The 22,258-nt window shown below is 41.5% G+C and overlaps 1 protein-coding gene across 1 annotated transcript in view; it reads right to left on the bottom strand.

Annotated features, from left to right (window-relative positions):
* The window catches only part of LOC145415709 (oxysterol-binding protein-related protein 6-like), a 521,853-nt gene that overhangs the window by 243,785 nt on the left and 255,810 nt on the right, over positions 1–22,258 (bottom strand). Inside the window, exon 8 of the mRNA XM_080284933.1 lies at positions 19,779–19,877. Within this exon, the coding sequence (XP_080141059.1) occupies positions 19,779–19,877 (99 nt within the window). The remainder of the gene's footprint in view (positions 1–19,778; positions 19,878–22,258) is intronic.

The following is a 22,258-nucleotide window of genomic DNA, read 5'->3' as shown; positions in this document are numbered from 1 at the left end:
CTGTACATCTTCTGTCTTTTTTCCTTGTCCTGCCTACGGGTGACTTTACACTCCCTCTTCTGTCTTTCTTTCCTTCATTCTTTCCTCTTCCTTCTGCCTGTGGATGACTTTACACTGAGCGACAAGCCAAATGGTTTCCTGAACACCAGGAAACCATTTACTAAGCTGGGTGGAAACCATATAACTAAATTATGGCACTTGGTCGTTTACTGGGTAATTAAGGCGCTCCAGTCAGATTGAGCCTGTGCTGGTTTATATCCAAAGAGTGGTTGGGGTCTACTGCTCACATAATGCCACTCAGGGATGACTGAGGCTGGTCAGGACCAACTTGCTTAGCCCCGGGCTTCTGCGCTCCTCATGGGGGTAACACAGGATTAGATGATGGATGGATGGACAAACTTTTAACCACTGTCCATTAATAATTTCTCTGACTGCACTGACAAATCTGCAAACTTTAGTAATTCTGGCCCTTCAGGGAATACAAAAGGAATATATTTTTGGGATAAATAAAATAATAATAAAAGGTAATGAAACAGGGGTAAAATAATCTACATGTTTATCTATGAAACACCATTTTTCAAGAAGGGGGAGGGGGAGATGGAGTAAACAAGTAAAATCTGTAACTTTCAAGAACATGGTACTGTATAGCATGCACTTGCAGGTATTGCCTGAGTTCCTACATGTTTGGGAGTTCCACTATATTAAAATTTTAACATACTGGTACCATGCAAGCCTAAAGATTTTTTTTTTTTTTTTTTTTTTTTGCATAGGCTTCACGGCCTGCCCCCAAGGCCCAGTAGTCATCCTATATATCATACACCTCTACATGTCACTTCAAAAATTCCCTGGAAAAGAAAGAAAAAATATTATAAAATGCCAGTTACTGCATTCCACATTCTGATACTGAAACTACCTTTTGAATCTTTTTGTAAGTTGTTATATCCTCCTGCCACAGACGTGTTGTAAGTACCCTGTACACTGCTAAATATTTTCCATACTCACTCCTAATTCCTCATTCTCTGGTTCCTTTTCGTTTATTTCATACTTTCTGTCCCTTATTTCTGTGAACAGGATCTTAAAAAAGGTGCTATGCATGTCCGGTAGAGAGTTATGTAGGTGGCTTTCTGAGTTAGGCTGGGTTAGGGTCCATAAGTACCAGTCCAGGAGGCAGGGGCCCACTATCCGGACGGACCCACTTTCCGGACATGCCTTTGGCTCTACTACATCGGATAGTGGAGGGATTACTGTAATTCATTGCTGATGACTACAGTCTTAACAAATTTTGCTTTAACAGATTCTAAAACATGGTAATTTTTGGTACTATCATGAAAATAAATCATCATTATTATCATCCGTGCCTCCTTTTCCACCCTAGGGCAGGGTGAAGAGTAGCGACATCCAGAAAGCCCTGCCCAATGCAATGGGCCACGCTTTCACTCACTCATCATTCAAGCCCCTGGAATCCTGGCTCTATCTGAAATGCCAAATTCTTTTGACCACATTCTGCAGCTTCACATAAACGAATCTGATAGAGCTGACCCGAATACTGTCATGTTGAAACAGTGGTGCCAAATCCCTGATCATGCACTTCTTCTCACAACATTCATCCAGCCAGTTTTATCTTTTGTCAGTCCCCTAGCCTCACCAACTTCCATAGCTCTCTTCCTCACACACCCATCCACCATATCATTCCACCTTCTCCTTGGCCTATCTCGCCACATCCCTCCTTCAAATTCGCTCAGATATACCTTTTTCACCACTCTATTGTTATTCATTCTTTCCACATGACCATACCATCTCAGTACACTCTCTTCGATTCTGGTGGCCACAGACTTCCTCACTCCGCATCTTTCATGAATCACATTATTTCATATCCTATCCACTCTCTGTACTCCACATACATTCCTCAGCAGTCCCAGCTCCATTGCTCTCACTCTTGACTTCATTTTCGTGCCACATGATAGTCTCACATCCATATCTTAAAGCTGGGACTAACACTCCTTCATGTAAGCCTCACACAGCTGCAACACTCAAGCCACTGTTTCTTATCAAGGCCTTCATAGCACCAGCTACTTTCCTTCCTTGTGTCACTCTACTTTCCACTTCTTTTGCACATTTTCCTCTCTTTTCTCTCACTGTACCCAGGGATTTGAACTCTCTCACCAATTCCAGTCTCCCTCCATTCACTGTAACATCACACTGGTAGTCACCTTCTCTCTCTCAATAACCATCATTTTACTCTTTTCTACATTTACTCTCAAGGCGCGATGCTCACAGACATCAGAAAAACTATGCAATAGTCTATCAAGTTCTTGTCCAGTATTTGCAAGTAGCACTGCATCATCAGCATACAACCTTGGAATATGCATCAGTAGTCTGGAATCCTCATCTAAAAAAAACAGTACAAAAGTGCAAAGAGCCACTACAAGATGGGTACCAAACTTAAAGGATTTAAGCTATGAAGAAAAACTAAAGCTGAACCTATGAACATCACAAGAGAGACAGAAAAGAGGAGACATGATTATGCTACATAAATGCATCTCAAGGAAAGAGAAAATAAACATAAATAAGTATATAACCTATGGGGAGGCATCAGCAAGAGGACACTGCAAAAAAGTGCATAAAAAGAGAGGTGACAAAGATGTAAGGAAATTCAGTTTTCCAAATAGGGCAATTGATCAGTGGAAAGCACTACCGAATGAAATAGTGTGTGCAAAAACTATTCATAAATTGAAGGATATGTATGATAAAAATGGTTTAATACACAGGACAGTATGAGCTTGACTCATTCCTGTAAAGACACAACAAGAAGCCTTGCCAATGCACAGCAAACGTGTCCCCAGTAACCATTTTAGTGCTGACGTATGAACACAACAGGATATCTAGTGATAGATGTCACATGAAATTTGAAGTAAATCCGGTGAAAATTGACGATTTTATGCCCATCTGAACAAGTCAAGAGTGAGAGCAGTGGAAATGAGTTACTTGAGAGGAGCATGTGGAGTGACGTGGAGGGACAGGTTGACGAATGAAGAAGTGAAGGAACGCTGTGGGGTGGATGTGGATGTGGTTGAGAAGATTAGGAGAAATACCCTGAGGTGGTTTGGACATGTGAAGAGAATGGAGAATGAAAGACTGACTAAGAGGGTGTATGTAGGTGAGGTGGAGGGAGGGAGAGGGAGAGGTAGACCGAGGATGAGGTGGAGGGATGGAGTTGAGAGGTATATGAGGGAGGGGGGAGTGAGTTGGGGGGAGGGTAGTCAAATGGTGGGTGACAGAGTGACTTGGAGGCGTTTTGTCTGCGGCCACCCTTTGCGGGATTAGGGCGTCGGGCTATAGATAGATAGATAGATAGAAATTTTTGGCTCGACTCCTCTACCGCTAACTGGGGGGTGACCCCCCAGATGTAAAAAGGCATGTTATAGGATGCAGATTTGAAAGATGCACCTTTAGGTTCTGCTTTCGTGTCGATATGACGAACCTGAAAGGAGTTATGGAGAACAAACTTTTTTTTTTTTTTAGGCCTTGGTCCAATGTGGCCCAAAATTTCATCAGGTGACCAGAAGGTCATAGCCCATCAATCCCTGTAATTTTAGTAAAAATCGCAACAGTATTTTCCCGTAAAGTTGTAAACAGAGAGACAGACAGACAAACAGACAAACTGAGTGGAAATAATACCTGTCCCCCAGTCCCTCTGGGTCAGGGATAGGTAGTTAGGTAGGCAACAACACAGACACACACACATGTACACATACGATGTTGTCTGCTGCGGAGCTCCATGCAAATACTGTAACTGGAAAATAACGCAAATACGGTGACAAAAAGGAAACATGCCTACTGTGAATATGCGAACTGAATGCGTAAGTGGTGGTCCCGTCTCATTAGAGTGAAAATAATCCAGGGGTGTCGGTCAAATAAGAGTAAAACATAGTGACAGTTTTAAATTTTGTATGACTGCACCATGGCGGAGAGAAGCAGTGCATTGTTTAAATCTAGTGATAGTGAGTTCGCGGGATTCTCAAACAAAGACCAAAGCAATGGAAGTATCAGACTGAATCAAACAAGAGTATCAAGCATGGAGAAAATGGCTGAGAAGAATGCCCAGGAGTTAAAACAGGTATGAGTAATAATTAGTGAATTACATGAACGAACCACGGAACAGGGGAGGGAGATAAAGGAGTTGCAAAGTTAGAGAGTGTCTGCTCATGCAGTGTTGGCAAGGAGGGCAAGACGTCTGAATTAAAAGTGGGTAATGAATCAGCCACAAGTGAAATAATACAGCTTAAATAGGAAAATAAGAGGCTGGAGGAGGAAAGGGACAAGATGAAATGTAAACTTGACATGCATGAATCTAAAACTAAGCAAGAACACCATAAGGGGTGGAAGAAAACACAACAGGAAGATAAAATAAGCCTTAGGGAGATTTTAGAACAACAGAAAAAGGAAAACTAGGAAAAGATGAAGGAAGTGGTGAGGGTACTGAAAAGTAAAGAATCACTTGTCAGAGATGGGGCAAACAAGAAAGAATGCGTGATTATCTCAGGTTTGAAAGAAAAAACGATGTCAATAAGGTCAGAAAGAGAAAGGAAAGAACTGAAAAGGGCGTATATGAGAGAGGGGGGTGTGAGTTGGGAGCAGGGCAGTGAAATGGTGGGGGACAGGGTGACGTGGAGGCAGTTTGTTTGTGGCCACCCCGAACGGGATTGTGGCGTCTGGCAATAGACATATAGATAGATAGTTATGGAAGGAAATGACGAAGCCCAGGAGGAGATCAAAGAAGTTTTTACACTGGGAAAATATGTGGAGGGTGGGGCAAGGCCACCATAAGTAAAATTTCAATCTCAGATCAAAGTAAATGAAATAATCAACAAGACTTGGAAAATAGCTGATATGAAACGACAAAAAAATGTCTGGATAAGGAAAGATGCAAATGAAGAAGAGAGAGCTAAAATAAAGGAACCTGTTACGGAGGTAAAGAAAAAAAAGACCAGAGAACAGGGGATGAGACGACAGAGTTCTGTAGGAGAGTTATGGATCAGAAAATGGGGAAGTGGTACTGAAAGAGAGAGGGAAAGGGAAGGACAGAATAAAAAACAATTCAAAAAGACTGAAAGTGGCATATGGTAATGCAGATGGTCTAATCTCAGCAAGGCCAGAAACAGATGATTTATTGAGGGTAAATGAGCCAGACATTATGGGCTTGGTAAAGAACAAGCTGAGAGAATATTGAAATCCAAATGGGAGATGGGAAATACAAAATATAAATACAAAATATGGATAAGAGATAGAAATGAAAAAATGGGAGGAGGAGGAGTCATGATAGCAGTGAAAAACAGCCAAAATGTGGATAGTGTGGAATTAGAAGGTAAGGCTGAAGTGATAAACATGGTAACTGAAACCAGAGGGAAATATAAGAGAGATGTCGCAGTAGCATATGTCCCCCCCAAGACAAAGGAATGGAATGAGGAGGAATATCAGGAGATGTTGCCAGACATGGTTAGATACCTACAGAATATGACTCCGAAAAGCAACATAATCCAGATGGGTGACTTCAATTGTAAAGAGGTAAAGTGGAAGGAGTGGGACTCAGGAAACAGTGAAGATTCATGGGGCAGTATACTATTAAATATAGCAATCGATAATGTAATGACCAAATGGGTAAAAGAAGAGCCAAGCTTTAGGGGGGATGACACACCAGCAAGACTAGAATTAATTCTACCCAAAGAACCTGATGCCACTGAATCTCTGAAATATCTGTGTCCTATAGGAAAAAGTGATCATGTAGTGACAGAGTTCCAAATGATAGAACAAGAAGAGGAGGCAAGATATGAGTTATACAGCCATGGAAGATACAACTCTGGGAAAGCAAACTTTACAGGACTGGGACAATCTTTCGAAGGAATGGATTGGCGAGAATTCTGGGGAACAAGAAAGATACAGAAGAAGTAGGATATCGTTCTAGACTTCTGTAATACAGGTCTGGAAAAGTATGTGCCAAAAGTTAGTGGGAAAGAGAACAGGAAAAATGACTGGTTCAATAAAAAGTGTATGTTAGAAAAAAAAGAAAAACGGATAAGGCATGGAAGAAATGGAGAAGGAAAGGTAATGAAAGAACAAAGGAAGAATATAAAAGAACTACAAATGAATATACAAGAATGCCACCCCAAATGGGATTGAGGCATCTGGCAATAGACTGATAGATAGACAGACCTAGAGAGGTAGAAAAAAAATTTGAAAAAGGTTTGGTTGACAAATGCAAGGAAGAATCTAAATTGTTTTACAGGTTTGTTAATGGCAAATTGAAACAAAAGGAAGGAATCAATAAGCTGAAAGTAGAAGGAAATGTGTATAAAGATGCGTTTACGCAAGCTGAGGAAGTGGTAAGGGAATGCAGACAGGGAAGAAGAATAGGCATAAAAGAAGCAAGTAAAGGGTGGAAAATTTCATACACAAATGTTAATTGGTTGATATCTTCACTTGAAGAGTTTGATGACTACCTGTGGGAAAATAAGCCAGACATTATGGATTTGGTGGAGAATAAATTGAATGACACAGAAGATACCAAAGGAAATGGTGAAGAACACTTCACTGTATGGAACAGAAACAGACTTGGAAAGGCGGGAGGTAGAGTAATGATACCGTTGCGGAAAGACATGGTTGTGGACAAGACTGAAAAGTGTGAGGGTATGGCAGAGGTGCTGAAAATAGTGATCAGGAAAAGTAATGGTGGAAAAAGGGGCCATGCAGTGGCCTATGTTCCACCCAAGACCAAAGCATGGACAAAGGGAGAATATGAAAAATTTCTTAGTAACACCAACGAATGCTTGGAAAGATACACAAGCGTAAGCAGTGACACAGTAATGGTGGGAGATTTTAACTGTAAGGACGTTTGCTGGGAATACTGATACACAGAAGGTGGAGAGGAATCGTGGGGAAGCAAAATGTTAAATATGGTAATAAGCAAGGTCATGACACAGTGGATTAGAGAGAAAACAAGATTCAGAGGAAATGAAGAACCTTCTTGACTGAATCTGCTACTAACAAAAAAACGGATATTATTGACCAGCTGATATCCAATTGTGCATGAGGAAAAGTTACCACAATCTCATCGGGTATATAATAAAAGATGAAAGAGACGTTGCAATATCAGGTTTATATAGAAATGGATGTTACAATTATGGTAAAGCTGATTTTGACAAGTTAAGAAAATTCTTCACAGAAACTGACTGGAGAAATTTCAGTAAGGCAAGAGGTACTCAAGAAAATTAGGATGAGTTTTCACAGATATACATGGAAAGAGTTAATGGATATGTACTGAAGGTGAAGATCAAGGAGAGACACAAGGAGTGGTTTAATAAGAGATGCGAGGAAGCACGAATGAGGAGGGAAAAGGCTTGGAGGAGACATAGAAGAAAGGGAGGAAATAGCCTATGGGAGAAACATAAACTGGAAAGGAATGGATACGTAAGGATTCGAAGAGAAGAAAAAAAAAATTATGAGAAGAGTAGTAGACAAATGCAAGGAAGAAGCAAAGCCCTTCTACAGATATGTTAACTGAAAATTAAAAAACAAGGAGGGGATATACAGACTTAAAGTAGATGGAGTCATTTACAAGGATCCAGGTGCAAAGTCTGAAGTGATGAACAAATGTTTTCACACAGTTTTTACAAGAGAGTGAGTTTACTGATAATAATGATAGATCTGAGGACTTAGTGCTGCATGAAATACAAGTAGATATACAGCACATAAAATAATGAAATTAATGGAAAAACAAGATATTAGGAAAGCACCAGGACCAGATAGAATGTCTAACTGGATAATAAAAGTGTAGAAAGGAACTGGCAAGAGTAACAACAAAGAAGAAATGTATGGCATGGTGCAATGAAGAGGTTAAGAAAGCAGTGGAGAAAAAGAGGAAGTGGCTACAGTGGTTACAGGACAGGGGTTCAATTGAAATAAGAACTGAATATATTAAGAGCAAGAAACACAAAAAGAGACTAGTGAAGAGGAAAAAGGAGGAGGTAAATGATGTCTATGAAGAAAAATGAATGCAAATTACTCTGAAAATAGGAAATTATTCTGGAAAGTGGCGCGGAAATGTAGAAGTGGCAGCGGAAAGAAATGTGAAAGTGTGAAGGACGTAAGTGGTAGATTATTAACCCATGGGGATGAAGTAAGGACCAGATGCAAAGAATATTTTCAAAGCCTGATGAATGGGAATAAAGAAAGTAGAGCAGCTGTAAACATGATTGGTTTGGGGGGGAGGGTGCAGAGAAAAAATGCAGTGCCAGAAAACATGACACTTGCACAGATGAAGAACACTGTGAAGTGGCTGAAAAATAGGGAAGCAACTGGGGTTGATGAGATGTCTTCTTCTCCTTTCGGCTCTCCCCTTAGGGGTCGCCACAGCGGATCACCCGTCTCCATCTTATGCATCTTCTCTTACACCTATCACCCGCATGTCCTCCTTAACTACATCCATAAACCTTCTCTTTGGCCTTCCTCTCTTTTCCTGCCTGGTAACTCCATTTCCAGCATCCTCCTCCCGACATACTCCTCATCCCTCCTCCGCACATGTCCAAACCATCTCAGTCTCGTCTCTCTAGCTTTGTCCCCAAACTGACTTACGTGTGCTGTCCCTCTAATATGTTCATTTCTAATTTGGCCCAACCTCGTCGCTCCTAGTGAAAAACGCAATAACTTCAATTCTGCTACCTCCAACTGTGCCTCCTGTCTTTTTGCCAGTGGTACTGTCTCCATTCCGTACAACATGGCTGGCCTTACTACAGTCTTATAAACCTTCCCTTTCATTTCTGCAGAGACCCTTCAGTCACAGATCACTCCTGTCACCTTTCTCCACCGACTCCATCCCACCTGCACTCTCTTTTTTACTTCTCTACCACACTCTCCGTTACTTTGTACAGTTGACCCCAAGTATCTGAATTCATCTACCTTTGCCACCTCTACACCCTGCAGCCTCACAGTTCCCCTGTCATCTCTCTCATTTACACACATGTACTGAGTCTTGCTTCTGCTTACTTTCATTCCCCTTCTCTCCAGTGCATATCTCCATCTCTCAAACTCTGCCTCAGCTTCCTCCCGGCTCTCACTACATATCACAATGTCGTCCGCAAACATCATTGTCCACGGAGGCTCCTGTCTAATCTCATCTGTCAATCTGTCCATCACCATTGCAAACAAGAAGGGACTCAAAGTCGATCCTTGATGCAATCCCACCTCCACCTTGAAACCCTCAGTCATTCCTACTGCACATCTCACTGCTGTTACACTATCATCGTACATGTCCTGCACCACCCTCATATACTTCTCTGCCACTCCTGACTTTCTCATACAGTACCACAATTCCTCTCTCGGTACCCTATCATAAGCTTTCTCCAAGTCTATAAACACACAATGCAACTCCTTGTGGCCTTCTCTGTACTTCTCCATCACCATTCTCAAAGCAAATATGGCGTCTATAGTACTTCACCCTGGCATGAAACCAAATTGCTCCTCGCAGATCCTCACTTCTCTTCTCAGCCTAGCTTCCACCACTCTTTCCCATATCTTAATTGCATGGCTGATCAGCTTTATACCTCTGTAGTTGCTGCAGCATTGCACATCACCCTTGTTCTTGAAAATCGGAACTAGAATACTTTTTCTCCACTCCTCCGGCATCCTCTCACCCTCCAGGATTTTGTTAAACAATCTGGTAAACCACATCACAGCCATCTCTCCTAAGCTCCTCCATGCTTCCACTGGTATACCATCTGGGCCCACTGCCTTGCCATCCTTCATCCTCTTCATGGCATTCCTCACTTCCTCTCTGCTGATCTCTTGCACTTCCTGACTCACTACCTCCAACTCTTCCAACCTTCCCTCTCTCATATTTTCTATATTCATCAACTCTTCAAAATACTCCTTCCACCTTCTTAGTACACTCTCCTCACTTGTCAGTACATTGCCATCTGCATCCTTTATCATTCTAACATGCTGCACATCCTGCCCAGCTCTGTCTCTCTGCCTGGCTAATCGGTACAGGTCTTTTTCCCCTTCTCTACTATTCAACTTCTCGTACAGCTTCTGGTGTGCCTTTTCTTTTGCCTTAGCAACCTCTTTCTTGGCTATGTTCCTCGTCTCCTTATATTTCTGAATGCTTTCTTCGTCTCTGTGTCTATCCATGAGGTGTATGCTGAGATAATTAGGGCCAGTGGAGAGAGGGGAATGAAGTGTTTGTTGGAGATATATAAAAAGGCATGGATGAGTGAAACTGTGCCAGCAGAGTGGAGAAAGACTGTGATTGTACCCCTGTGCAAGAATAAAGGCAAGTGACGTGAGTGCAAGAACTAGTGTGGCATAAGTTTACTGAGTGTGGTAGAGAAGGTATATGGAAGAATAATTATTGAGAAAGTAAGAGAGATATCAGAAGACCTAGTGAGTGATGAACAGCGTGGCTTTAGGAGTGGCAGAGGATGTGTAGATCAAATATTTGCAGTTAGTTAGATGGTGGAGAAGACTTGTGAGAAGGACCATAAGGTGTTTATGGCATTCATGGATCTGGAAAAAGCATTTGACAAAGTAGACAGAGAGGGATTGTGGAAGGTTTTGCACATGTACGGTGTAGATGGTAAGTTGCTACCGCTAGGTGTCGCCAAGTTTTTATTATGGTAGTGAAGCATATGTAAGGGTAAACGGGCATTCAAATATGGTTCACGATCGGTGTGGATGTGTGACAAGGGTGTGTGATATCCCCATGGTTGTTCAATGTCTACATGGATGGGGTGAAGAGAGGAGTAAAAACACAAGTAATGGAGAGAGGGATGGCACTGGTAATGAATGGTGATGGATGGAATTTCTCTAATTTGTTGTATGCTGATGATGCAGTACTACTTGCAAATACCAAAAAAGAACTTGGTAGACTCGTGCAGAGTTTTGCTGATGTCTGTGAGCATCGTGCCTTGAGAGTAAATGTTGAAAAGGTTACTGAGAGAGATGGTGAATCCCAGTGTGATGTTAGAGTGAATGGAGAGAGACTGGAGCTGATGAGAGTGTTCAAATACTTGGGTACAGTGACAGAAATAAGAGAAAATGTGCAAAAGAAGTGGAAAGTAGAGTGGCACATGGAGAGAAAGTAGCTGGTGCTATGAACAGACGCTTGAGTGTTGCAGCTGCACAAGGCTTACATGAGGGAGTGTTAGTGCCAACTCTAACTTATGGGTGTGAGACTATGATATAGGATGAAAATGAAAAGTCAAGAGTAAGAGCAGTGGAGATGGGACTGCTGAGGAATGTACTGTACGTGGAGTACAGAGTGGACAGGATAAGAAATAATGATCCGTGAATGATGTGGAGTAAGGATGTCTGTGGACACCAGACTCGAAGAGTGTGTAGTGAGATGGTATGGTCATGTTGAGAGAATGAATAACAACAGAGTAGTAAAAAAGGTATATCTGAGCGAATTTGAATGAGGAAGGAGGCAAGGTAGGCCATGGAGAAGGTGGAAAGATGTGGTGGATGAGTGTGTAAGGAAAAGATGTATGGATGTTGGTGAGGCTAGGGGACTGACAAGAGATCAAGCTGGCTGGATGAATGTTGTGAGAAGAAGTGCATGATCAGGGATTTGGTACCCCTTTTAACGTGACAGTGTCAGGACTGACTCTATCGGATATGTTTATGTGAAGCTGCAGAATGTGGTGAATGTTTCTGGCAAATCAGATAAAGCCAAGTTTCCAGGAGCTTGAATGATGAGTGAATGGAAGCATGGACTGGGCAAACTTAGGCTGTCTGGATGTGCTACTCCTCACACTGCCCTATGGTGGGAAAGTAGGTCCAGATGATGATGATGATAAAGGAACTAGCAGGAAGGATACATGGCATCATCATGAGCTCACTAGCAAAAGTGAAGTCCCACAGGACTGGAAAAGAGCAAATGTGGTCCCCATATACAAGGGAGGAAACAAGGAAAAGCCACTGAATTATGGGCCGATATCACTAACAAGTGTTGCTGCAAAAATCTGTGAGATTATCATGAAAGACTGATGGATTGAATACCTGGAAGGCACTAATACAATAACACATCGTCAATCTGACTTCAGAATAGGAAGGTCATTTACTACAAACCTACTACACTTTTACTCAAGAGTGATGGATGGTATGCAAGAGACAGACAGATGGACTGATTGTGTCTTTTTGGACCTAAAGAATGCATTTGACTAGGTGCCACACAGAAGACTGTTGTGGAAACTTGAACATACAGGAGGTCTAAAAGCTTAAGTGGATGAAAGATTTTTTGGAAAATAGGGGGATGAGAACAGTTGTGAAGGACCAGCAGTCGGAGTGGTGTAAACCCAATCAAAAATTATTCAACACTCTTACAGCATGTATCATTCTGAAACATGGCTGAAGATTCATGGGGTATCCAGTAAGTATAGGTGCTAATATTATCACTGGTAATTATTAGAACTCGAAATTACAAAAAGATTCACTTCCTGGGTGGTATATATTCTGAGGCACCACATTTATAGACTCATGTATGTCTGCTCATTTTTGCAACCATCATACCAAAAGATGCTGAATAATTTTTGTACGGGTGGGCCTCAAGGGTCAGTTTTGACACCAGTCATGTTCCTGGTTTATGTAAATGATATGGTGGAAGGAATAGACAGTTATATAAGTCTATTTGCAGATGACGCTAAGCTATTAAGGAAAGTGAAAAAAGAGGATGACTGTAAACAGCTGCAAATGGACCTTGATAAGACATCTGACTGAAGTCAAAGGTGGGAAATGAAGTGTAATTCAGAGAAATGTCAAGTAATGGAATTAGGAACGAGTACAAAGAGATGAAAAGGAAAATACAGAATGGGGAATGAATGGATCAGTAAAACTAAAGAAGAGAAAGGCTTAGGGATACTGTTTTCAGAAAACCTTTTGCAGGAAAATCACATAATCAAGATCAACATAGATACATATAACCTTCTGAGAAACATAAGAGTTGCATTTACTTATCTGGACAAAGAAATGATGAAAAAGTTGATTGTATCAATGATTCACCCAAGGCTGGAATATGCAGCAGTGGTAAGGTCACCACATAAAAAGAAGGATATAAGAAGGACTGAAAGAATAAAAAGAGCAGCAACGAAGATGGTACCTGCCTAGAGAGAATTACAGTACTGTATGAGGAAAGACCGTTAAGACTAAATCTTCCAACCCAAGAAAAAAGAAAAATAAGAGATCTGATTAATGTGTATAGAGTATCCAAAGGAAAGGAGATGCTTGGCAGGTAGGACCTGCTTATGTGGGATGAAAGAGAAATGAGGGGTCATGGAAAAAAGCTTGAAAAGACAACATGAAAGACAGACATCAAGAAATACAGTTTCCCTTACAGAACTATTGAAGCATGGAATAACGTGGATGAAGAGGTGATAATGCCAGGGATATATATGATTTCAAAACCAAACTGGACGTTAGCACTAGTGGAGGCGGGACAGTATGAGTAGTGCTCCTTTCCCGTAAATCACAACTAGGTAAATTAGGTAAACACACACACACACACACACACACACACACACACACACACACACACAATACGAAAGTGCAAACATGTATAGTGTAGTAATAACGAAGCACAGGCAAGACCTATGTGTAATGTTTTTTCTGTCAACTAAAGGACTGTTTCATTGTAGAAGCTGAGCTTAAAGAGAGTAGCCAAAAGGCATTCATCCCCTTGTCTCAGAGTTACAAACAAAGTTGCCAAATGTCATTCATCCCCTTGTGTTAGCGTTACAATCGAAGTTGCCAAATGTAATTCATACCCTTGTGTTAGCATTACAAATAAAGGTACCATATGTATTCATCCCCTTGTCTCAGTGTTACAAACAAAGTTGTCAAATGTCGTTCATCCCCTTATCTCAGTGTTACAAATGAAGTTGCCAATTGTCATTCATCACCTTGTCTCAGAGTTACACACAAAATGGCCTAACGTCATACCTCCCCTTGTCTCTGAGTTACAGTCTCCTTACAGCCACCATCTACTACCCTCTGTCTTATTAAATGCAATAAATCACTTCTTTATTTAGACTACAGTGAGGAGAGTGACTGAATATTATGACTAAATAAGGAATGTAAGAACTAATGGTTGTGGGCAGTTTACCTGCATGTATACACCATTTACATAAATAAACCCACATGACAACATGTGTACATAATTTACACATATAAACCCACAAAGCCACAGCAAACACACCAACATTACCCAGTATATTTCACTCTCAACTCACTGCTTTTGGCTTTGATTTTTTACCACTCACTCACACATTATTTTGAACTTTCATGATTTTCTGGAAGACACTTCATTATTAAGCTGCAAAACAATATCAAGGTAACAACACTCTTTCTCTGAGAATCAGGCTAAACAATGAACAAAATCTTGAATAATAGGCATTTAAAATTTTCTTCTATCTGTATCCGGTATCAACGATAAAAATCGGCATCAGTTTGGCATCGGAAAAAATGCAAATATTGAAGACGTATCAGTCTGGCAAATTACATCAGCTACAGCACTACTTTGGGGCAAGTAATCATGAACATGGAACTTTCCTAAGTTTCGCATGATTCCATTCTTTCACCTACATTCTTTAACCTATACAGTACATGCATGATATCCCCACATCCAATTTTATTTTATTTATTTATTTATTTTTCTATGCGAGGAAGAAGGAACCAAAGGCCATGAGCCCGCAATAGCAGTTCCCTCCAAGAGAAAAACAAAATACAAGAGAGAGCCAAATTCAAGATCCATTCATTTCGAGATGCCTGGACACACTGCGTTTGAAAGACTGGAGATCATAGGCAGCAGGAAATACAGACAGAGGGAGACAGTTCCAGAGTTGACCTGTTGCATAAATGAAGGACTGGGAGTAACGGTTAACTCTTGCATTAGAGAGTTGGACAGAAAAGGGATGAGAGTTTCCTGCTAGACGGGTGCTACGCGCCCGTCGTAGAGGTGGAGGAATGCATGCAGACAGTTCAGAGGAACAGTGACCATTAAAGTAGCGATAGAAAAGGGATAAAGATGCAACAGTGCGGTGAACTGACAGAGGTTGAAGGGAGTCAGTAAGAGGAGGAGAGTTAATGAGACGAAATGCCTCTGACTCCACCCTATTGAGAAGAGTTGTATGTGGGAAGCCTCCCCACACATGAGAGTTGTACTACACACAGGGGCGGATAAAACCCTTGTATAGAGTCAACAACTGTGCAAGGGTAAAGAAAGAACTGAGTCGGCTTAGCACACCCAATCTCTTGGAAGCAGATTTTACAAGAGATGTAATATGATCTTTTCAAGATAAGTCCTGAGTAAATGAAACCCCAAACATGTTCAAGGATGATGCAGGATTAAGCTGAATATTATTAAACATTAGTGGGTATACCTGTGGAAGATTTAGACGGGTTGATAGGTGTAAGAACTGAGTCTTAGATGCATTAAAAACAACAAGATTATTTATACCCCAGTCAGAGATACGAGCCAAGTCAGACATTAGGTGTGCCATAGCCTCATCCCTTGTTTGTTGAAGTAACTGCTGAGATGGGCGTTGCGAGAACCGAATGGAAAGTTGAAGGGTGGAGTCATCAGAGTATGAGTGGATAGGGTTAGATGTACAGCTTAGAAGGTCATTGATGAATAAAAGAAAGAGAGTTGGTGAGAGAGAAGGGAAAGAAGTTGTATGCGGCTTTCATGGATTTGGAGAAAGCATATGACAGGGTGGATAGACAAGGATTGTGGAAAGTGTTAAGAATATATGGAGTAGATGGGAAGTTGTTGAATGCTCTGAAAAGTATGTACGATGGTGCGAAGGCTGCAGTGCGTGTGGATGGTGAACTAAGTGAATTTTTCTCTTTGAAAGTTGGGTTGAAACAGGGATGTGTCATGTCTCCATGGTTATTCAATCTGTACATGGATGGGGTAATAAAAGAGGTACAAGGTAGGGTAGTGGATGTTGGAGTGGCCCTGGTGAGAGAGGATAGTGTTTGGAAACTCCCTGTACTGTTGTTTGCAAATGATACTGTGTTGTTGAGTGAAGACGATGGGGAGCTGCAAGGCTTGGTGGATGAGTTTGGGAGAGTGTGTAAGAAACGGAATCTAAAGGTGAATGTAGGGAAGAGTAAAGTGATGGTCTTTGAGAGAGGTGAAGTCAGTGAATGTACAGCGAGGTTGGATGGTCAGGAATTGGAAAATGTGAGTACGTTTAAGTACTTGGGTAGTGTGATGAGTAAGGATGGAGGTTTGGAGGGTGAAGTGCTTGAAAGGGTACAGCAGGGAAGAAAGGTTGCTGGTTCTTTGAAAGCAGTGATAAGAAACAGGGAAGTGAGCATGGAAGTGAAAAAGTTACTACATGACAGTATTGTGATACCAACTCTAACGTATGGAAGTGAAGCTTGGACGTTGTTGGAAGGACACAAGTCAAGAGTGAGAGCAGTGGAAATGAGTTATTTAAGAGGAGCCTGTGGAGTCACATGGAGAGACAGGCTGACGAATAAGGATATAAAGGAGCATTGTGGTGTGGATGTGGATGTGATAGGAAGCGTTATGAGGAACACACTGAGGTGGTTTGGCCATGTGGAGAGGATGGAGGGTGAAAGACTGACGAAGAGAGTGTATGTGAGTGAGGTGGAGGGGGGAAGAGGGAGGGGGAGGCCGAGGATGAGATGGAGGGATGGGGTGGAGAGGTATATGAGAGAGGGGGGTGTGAGTTGGGAGCAGGGCAGTGAAATGGCCGGGGACAGGGCGACTTGGAGGCGATTTGTTTGTGGCCACCCCAAACGGGATTGAGGCGTCTGGCAATAGATAGATAGATAGACAGAGTTGGTGATAGGACAGAGCCCTGAGGAACACCACTGTTGATAGATCTAGGAGAAAAACGATGGTCGTCTACAGCAGTGGCTATAGAACGACCAGAAAGGAAGCTAGCGATGAAGGCACAGATAGAAGGATAGAAACCGTAAGAGGGCAGTTTGGAAATTAAAGATTTATACCAGACTCGATCGAAAGCCTCCGAAATGTCAAGTGCAATGGCAAAGCTTTTGCCAAAGTCCCGAAAGGAGGATGACCAGGAGTCTGAAAGGTAGGTGACAAGATCGCCAGTGGAGCGTCCCTGAAGGAACCCGTACTGACGATCAGAAAGAAGGTTGTGATAGGAAAGATGCCTTAAAATCTTTCTATTGAGAACTGACTCAGAAACTTTTGAAATACAGGATGTTAAAACAATTGGATGATAGTTGGAGGGTAGGGAGTGGTCACTCTTCTTAAGGACTGGCTGAATGAGAGCAAACTTCCAGCAAGAAGGAAAGGTACAAGTTGACAGACAAAGGCGAAAGAGTTTGCCTAGGAAGGGTGTAAGCACAGAAGCACAGTTCTTGAGAACAACAGGAGGGACTCCATCAGGCCCATATGTCTTGTTAGTATTGAGGCCAGTGATGGCAGAAAATACATCAACTGAAGAAATTTTAATGTCAGCCATGAGGAAGTCAGAGGGGGGAAGTGATGGAGGAACAGCACCAGAATCGACTAAGGTGGAATTGGAGGAGAAAGTCTGTGCGAAGAGATCTGCTTTATCAGTAGAAGAAATAGCTACAGAACCATCAGAGTAGAAAAGAGGAGGGAAGGATGATGAGGTAAAGTTGTAAGAAAGGTTTTTGGCAAGGTGCCAGAAGGAGCGGGAAGAATTTGAGTTGGAGAGTTGAGAGCATTTAGTACGGACGAAACTGTTTTTAGCAGAGCCAAAAACAGACTTAGCACGATTCCGGGCAGAAACGTAAAGATGATGTGATTCAGGGGTGGGTTGGCTCCGGTACCTTTTGTAGGCCTTCTCCTTGTTGTGGAGAGCATGAGAACAAGCGTGATTAAACCAAGGTTTTCTTGCATTAGTCAAAGGATATGAGAAAGGAATGTATGGTTCCATGCCCGAAAGAATAACCTCCGTCATGTGCAAGGCACACTCAGATGGCTCCCGGCCATGGAAGCAATAATCATTCCAAGGAAAATCAAAGAAGTACTGCCTGAGGGCCTCCCAATCCGTGGCTCCAAAATGCCATAGACGAGGTTTCCCTGGAGGGTCCACAGGCCGTACCGGAGTGATAAGACTGGTTAAGGTGATAAGGTTGTGATCGGAGAAGCCCAACGGAGAGAAAAGATTAACAGTGTATGCAAGTGACATTACCATAACATCCACACATCACACTGCAGACACAGCCTATACACTGCAACAAGACTCCCTCAACACACTTCAGGAATGGGTCGAAGACAACAGGCTGATGATCATTCCAACCAAATCCACCACTACACTCATCACCAGCAGCAAGGATGAGCACATGTACTCCCATAACATCAAACCTGACAGTGTACCAGTGCTATACATCCCCTCCACTAAGATCCTTGGAGTGACATATGACTATGGATTTACCTTCATGGACCACATGCAAGATACCATGGGGAAGTACATCCTCAGACTCAATGCACTTAGAAAACTTACAGGGACAGATTTTGGGCAACAAAAACAAACATTCTCCCTACTCTATGAGCAATATCTTAGATCAATGATGTCCTGCATTTCCCTGGCATGGACCTCTTTCCCATCTAACACCCACTACAATATCTTGCAGATCATTACAACACCCTATACATCACCACTGGCTGCACCAAACCAATCCCACAGACCACTTACACTTTGAAACTAAAGTCTGCCTCTCTGTTATAGAATATCCTGACATGAAAGGCACACAATTATATGCAGCAGCCTATGCCAACACGCAACATCCCCATTATTACGTGAGAGCCTTACAACACAACTATGCACATAAACAATCATCACACAAACATGACCAGAACTTTCAACAACATTCCATCTCCAGACATTCCAACAGTAGGAATAAACACCTACTTGCTCATTTCATGTTCATGGCAATACATCTTGATCAGAACACTGTACTATAAGCCCCCTCTTCCTGATATTCACACACAATAGGTATTGTTAAACAGAGCTGAGTGAGTACACCAAACTATGATCATGATATCATCTAGTCTTCCTCAGTTAGCAGCTTAGATTTGGGTTGATTGGAATCACAGATAACATGTTTCCTGCTTGTGGAACAGGTCCACACAACATAAAACACATAATGGGGCACTGCACAGCACATGCCACACTAAGATGCAAACACAACATCAATGATGTATGGACCCTATGGGACAATTCCATATATCCAGCTGCTTAACTGAGGTCAACAGGTTTGCTTGGCACTGTGGACTGGGGTTATGCAACAACAACAACAAGAGCAGCAGCAGCATTCAACAGTTTTCCACCAACATCATGTTCAATAAAACCAAGAATTGCAGAGTTAGCAAAGGTAAAATAAAAATGTTACTTTACTGCAATAGTTAAGCAGGTGACATGTTTCAAGCAAACCTGCACCTTTTCAGCATGAGAATATATTAATTTTGTTCTTGCAACTACCAGACAATCTTATTCAGCTTACAAGAGCATCCTATTAGCAAAGGTGGTTAATGAAAATCCTTCTCTGATGTGAATAAAACTGTCAAGAAGAAGAAGAAGAAAAAAGTAGTATGGCAATGGTCAAACTACACTTTTTATGACACTTCCTAAACTACAGTACTGTACATTGGTTATGTTCTGCTATGATGTGCTATGCTATGGTAAAGTATGGTGAGATGAAGTAAGGTAAAGTTAGCTCAGGCTCAATGTAACATGCTAATGACTTTGTTGCCTCACCAGCTCTGACATGGATGGAGGAACAGAAATTTCGGAGAGATCAGAGTCAGCATGGATCCTGGCTAGGCGCCCACGAAGTTCTGCATTCTGCTGCAGTGCCTGCGGTAGAGGAATTTAGGAATAATATTTCAGGCAGTTGTATCTTTTGCATTGTTATTTAAACTCTTCAGCAAGAGGGCAACTTTCATTTAATTTTGGTTGATGCTGCACAATGTTATTTCAGGAGATTTTCAAAATGGTGAGGTTAGATATAGCTGCTGCTAACCTCTTCTCTACTAGGCCTCTCTACTAAGAGAGGTAAAATAATATGGTGATACTGAGTACAAACTGATGGGCCATATGTCCAAAAGGGTTAACGTGTCTCAACCTGCCAAAATGCAGTTTATGATGGTTAACACTAATTTTATCCTTCCTCTCTGGCTATAAACCCCTTTATTGGCTTTTCAACCACATATGCAATGCTGCAAGAGAGTTATCTCCATCACCCAGCCACAGAGGAAGGGTGAAAATAGTGCCATTCATCATAAACTTGACTCTGGCAGGTCGGTGCTTTGCCTGTTTTGGGTGCTTGGCTCCTCAAATATTGCATGCATACATGTGTGCATGTGCACACACACACACACACACACACACACACACACACACACACACACACACACACACACACACACACACATGGAGAAAAGAGGGATGCACGCATGCATGACTCACACAAGCAGGCATGTACAAATGTGTGCACGCACACACACAACACACACACACACACACACACACACACACACACACACACACACACACACACACAACAACAAAAAAAGACATTGTGGAACAGATACAGAAGACACAATAGTGAGAGGGCATATAACAATGGGCAAGAAATGATTATATAAAGATACGAAGGGAAGCTCACAGACAGTTTGAAGAGTTTGAAGAAGACATTAGAAATAATAGTGATCAACCTAAGCCATTTTACAGCTACAATCGAAGCAAAACCAAAGTTATGATAAAATACAGTCCATTACAGATGAGGTGACCATCAATATACAAGAGAAACATCTTTGTGAAGCACTAAATAAAAACTTCCAATCAGTTTTCACAAAATAAAATAATTCTGAAAGAGATGATATGGATCATGCATGCCCACACGTATTACCTGATATACAAATATCAGAAAAAGTACAGGAAAGTTAAGTAAATTAGACAATGGAAAAGCATATGGTCTTAATGAAATTTCAGGTTGGGTGCTACATGAACGTGCAGAAGAGTTACGCAGACCATTGCATTTAATATTCATGGGAATCCTTAGGTCAAGGTAAACTACCTGATATTTGGAAGAAAGCAAACTTTATTCCTCTATTCAAGAAAGGGAATAGACAGATTTCATTCAACTACCGACCAGTATCACTGACCAGTGTTGTAAGATAAAATACTAGAAAAGCTGATACGAAAAATTTGGACAAACCATCTAGAACACACTATGATAACAGAAAGGCAATTTGGTTTTAGAAAACGAGAATCACGTGTTACCAATCTATTAAGCTACTAAGATAGAGTTACAGAAACATTACAGAAAGGAGAAGGATGAGTGGACAGTATCTATTTAGATTTCAAGAAAGCATTTGACAGAGTCACCGCACCAAAGACTTTTATGGAAAATGTACCATCAAGGGGGTATCCATGGCAACCTGTACTGCTGGATGCAGGATTTCTCAAAAAATGGGGAATGAGAAGAGTACTAAAGGGAAGTTACTCATCATGAAAGGAAAGGACCAGAGGTGCTCCACAGGGCTCAGTGCTGGCACCAATTATGTTTTTAGCATATATAAATGACATAGACAGTAACACTGGAAATGGAAGCTATCTAAATATGCTTGCAGATGATGCAAAAATACAAAGTAAAATTACTAACACAGATTCTTGTAAAGAGCTACATGAGGAATTAAATAAGCTTCATGAATGGAGCAATAAACGGCAAATGGAATTTAATATGGACAAGTGTCATGTAACTAAGTTTGGTTAAAGTGAGAAAAGACCAGATCGGGATTGTACGTTAGGAAGATTGACCCTCCACATATCAGAAAGGGAGAAGGACCTAGGAGTGATTATCAATAACAGACTATCTCCGGCTGACCATATCAGTGAGAAGGTATATAACATGTATACACTGTCTGCTAATATGAGAATAGTATTCACATATAAATGAAGACATGCTATCTATCTATCAATTCATTGCCAGATGCCATAATCATGTAAGGGGTGGCCACATGATTCTGAGTTATTTGTTTTATGTGGAGGGGCACTAACCCTCCACCAACCCACTTGTTGACATGTAGGGAGCACGTATGGTTAGGCTATATGGTTACCACCCAGTGTTGTAAATGGTTTCTTGGCTTACAGGAAACCATATGGCTTGTCAATCAATGTAAAGCCACCTGTAAAGGAAAGAAAAGCAATAAGAAGTGACAGGAAAAATGGGAGAA

This window comes from Coenobita brevimanus, chromosome 103 (genome assembly GCF_032717465.1).
Source record: "Coenobita brevimanus isolate Jiangsu-jjx chromosome 103, ASM3271746v2, whole genome shotgun sequence".
NCBI lineage: Eukaryota > Metazoa > Arthropoda > Malacostraca > Decapoda > Coenobitidae > Coenobita > Coenobita brevimanus.
This window is presented reverse-complemented; position numbering and strand designations above follow the sequence as displayed.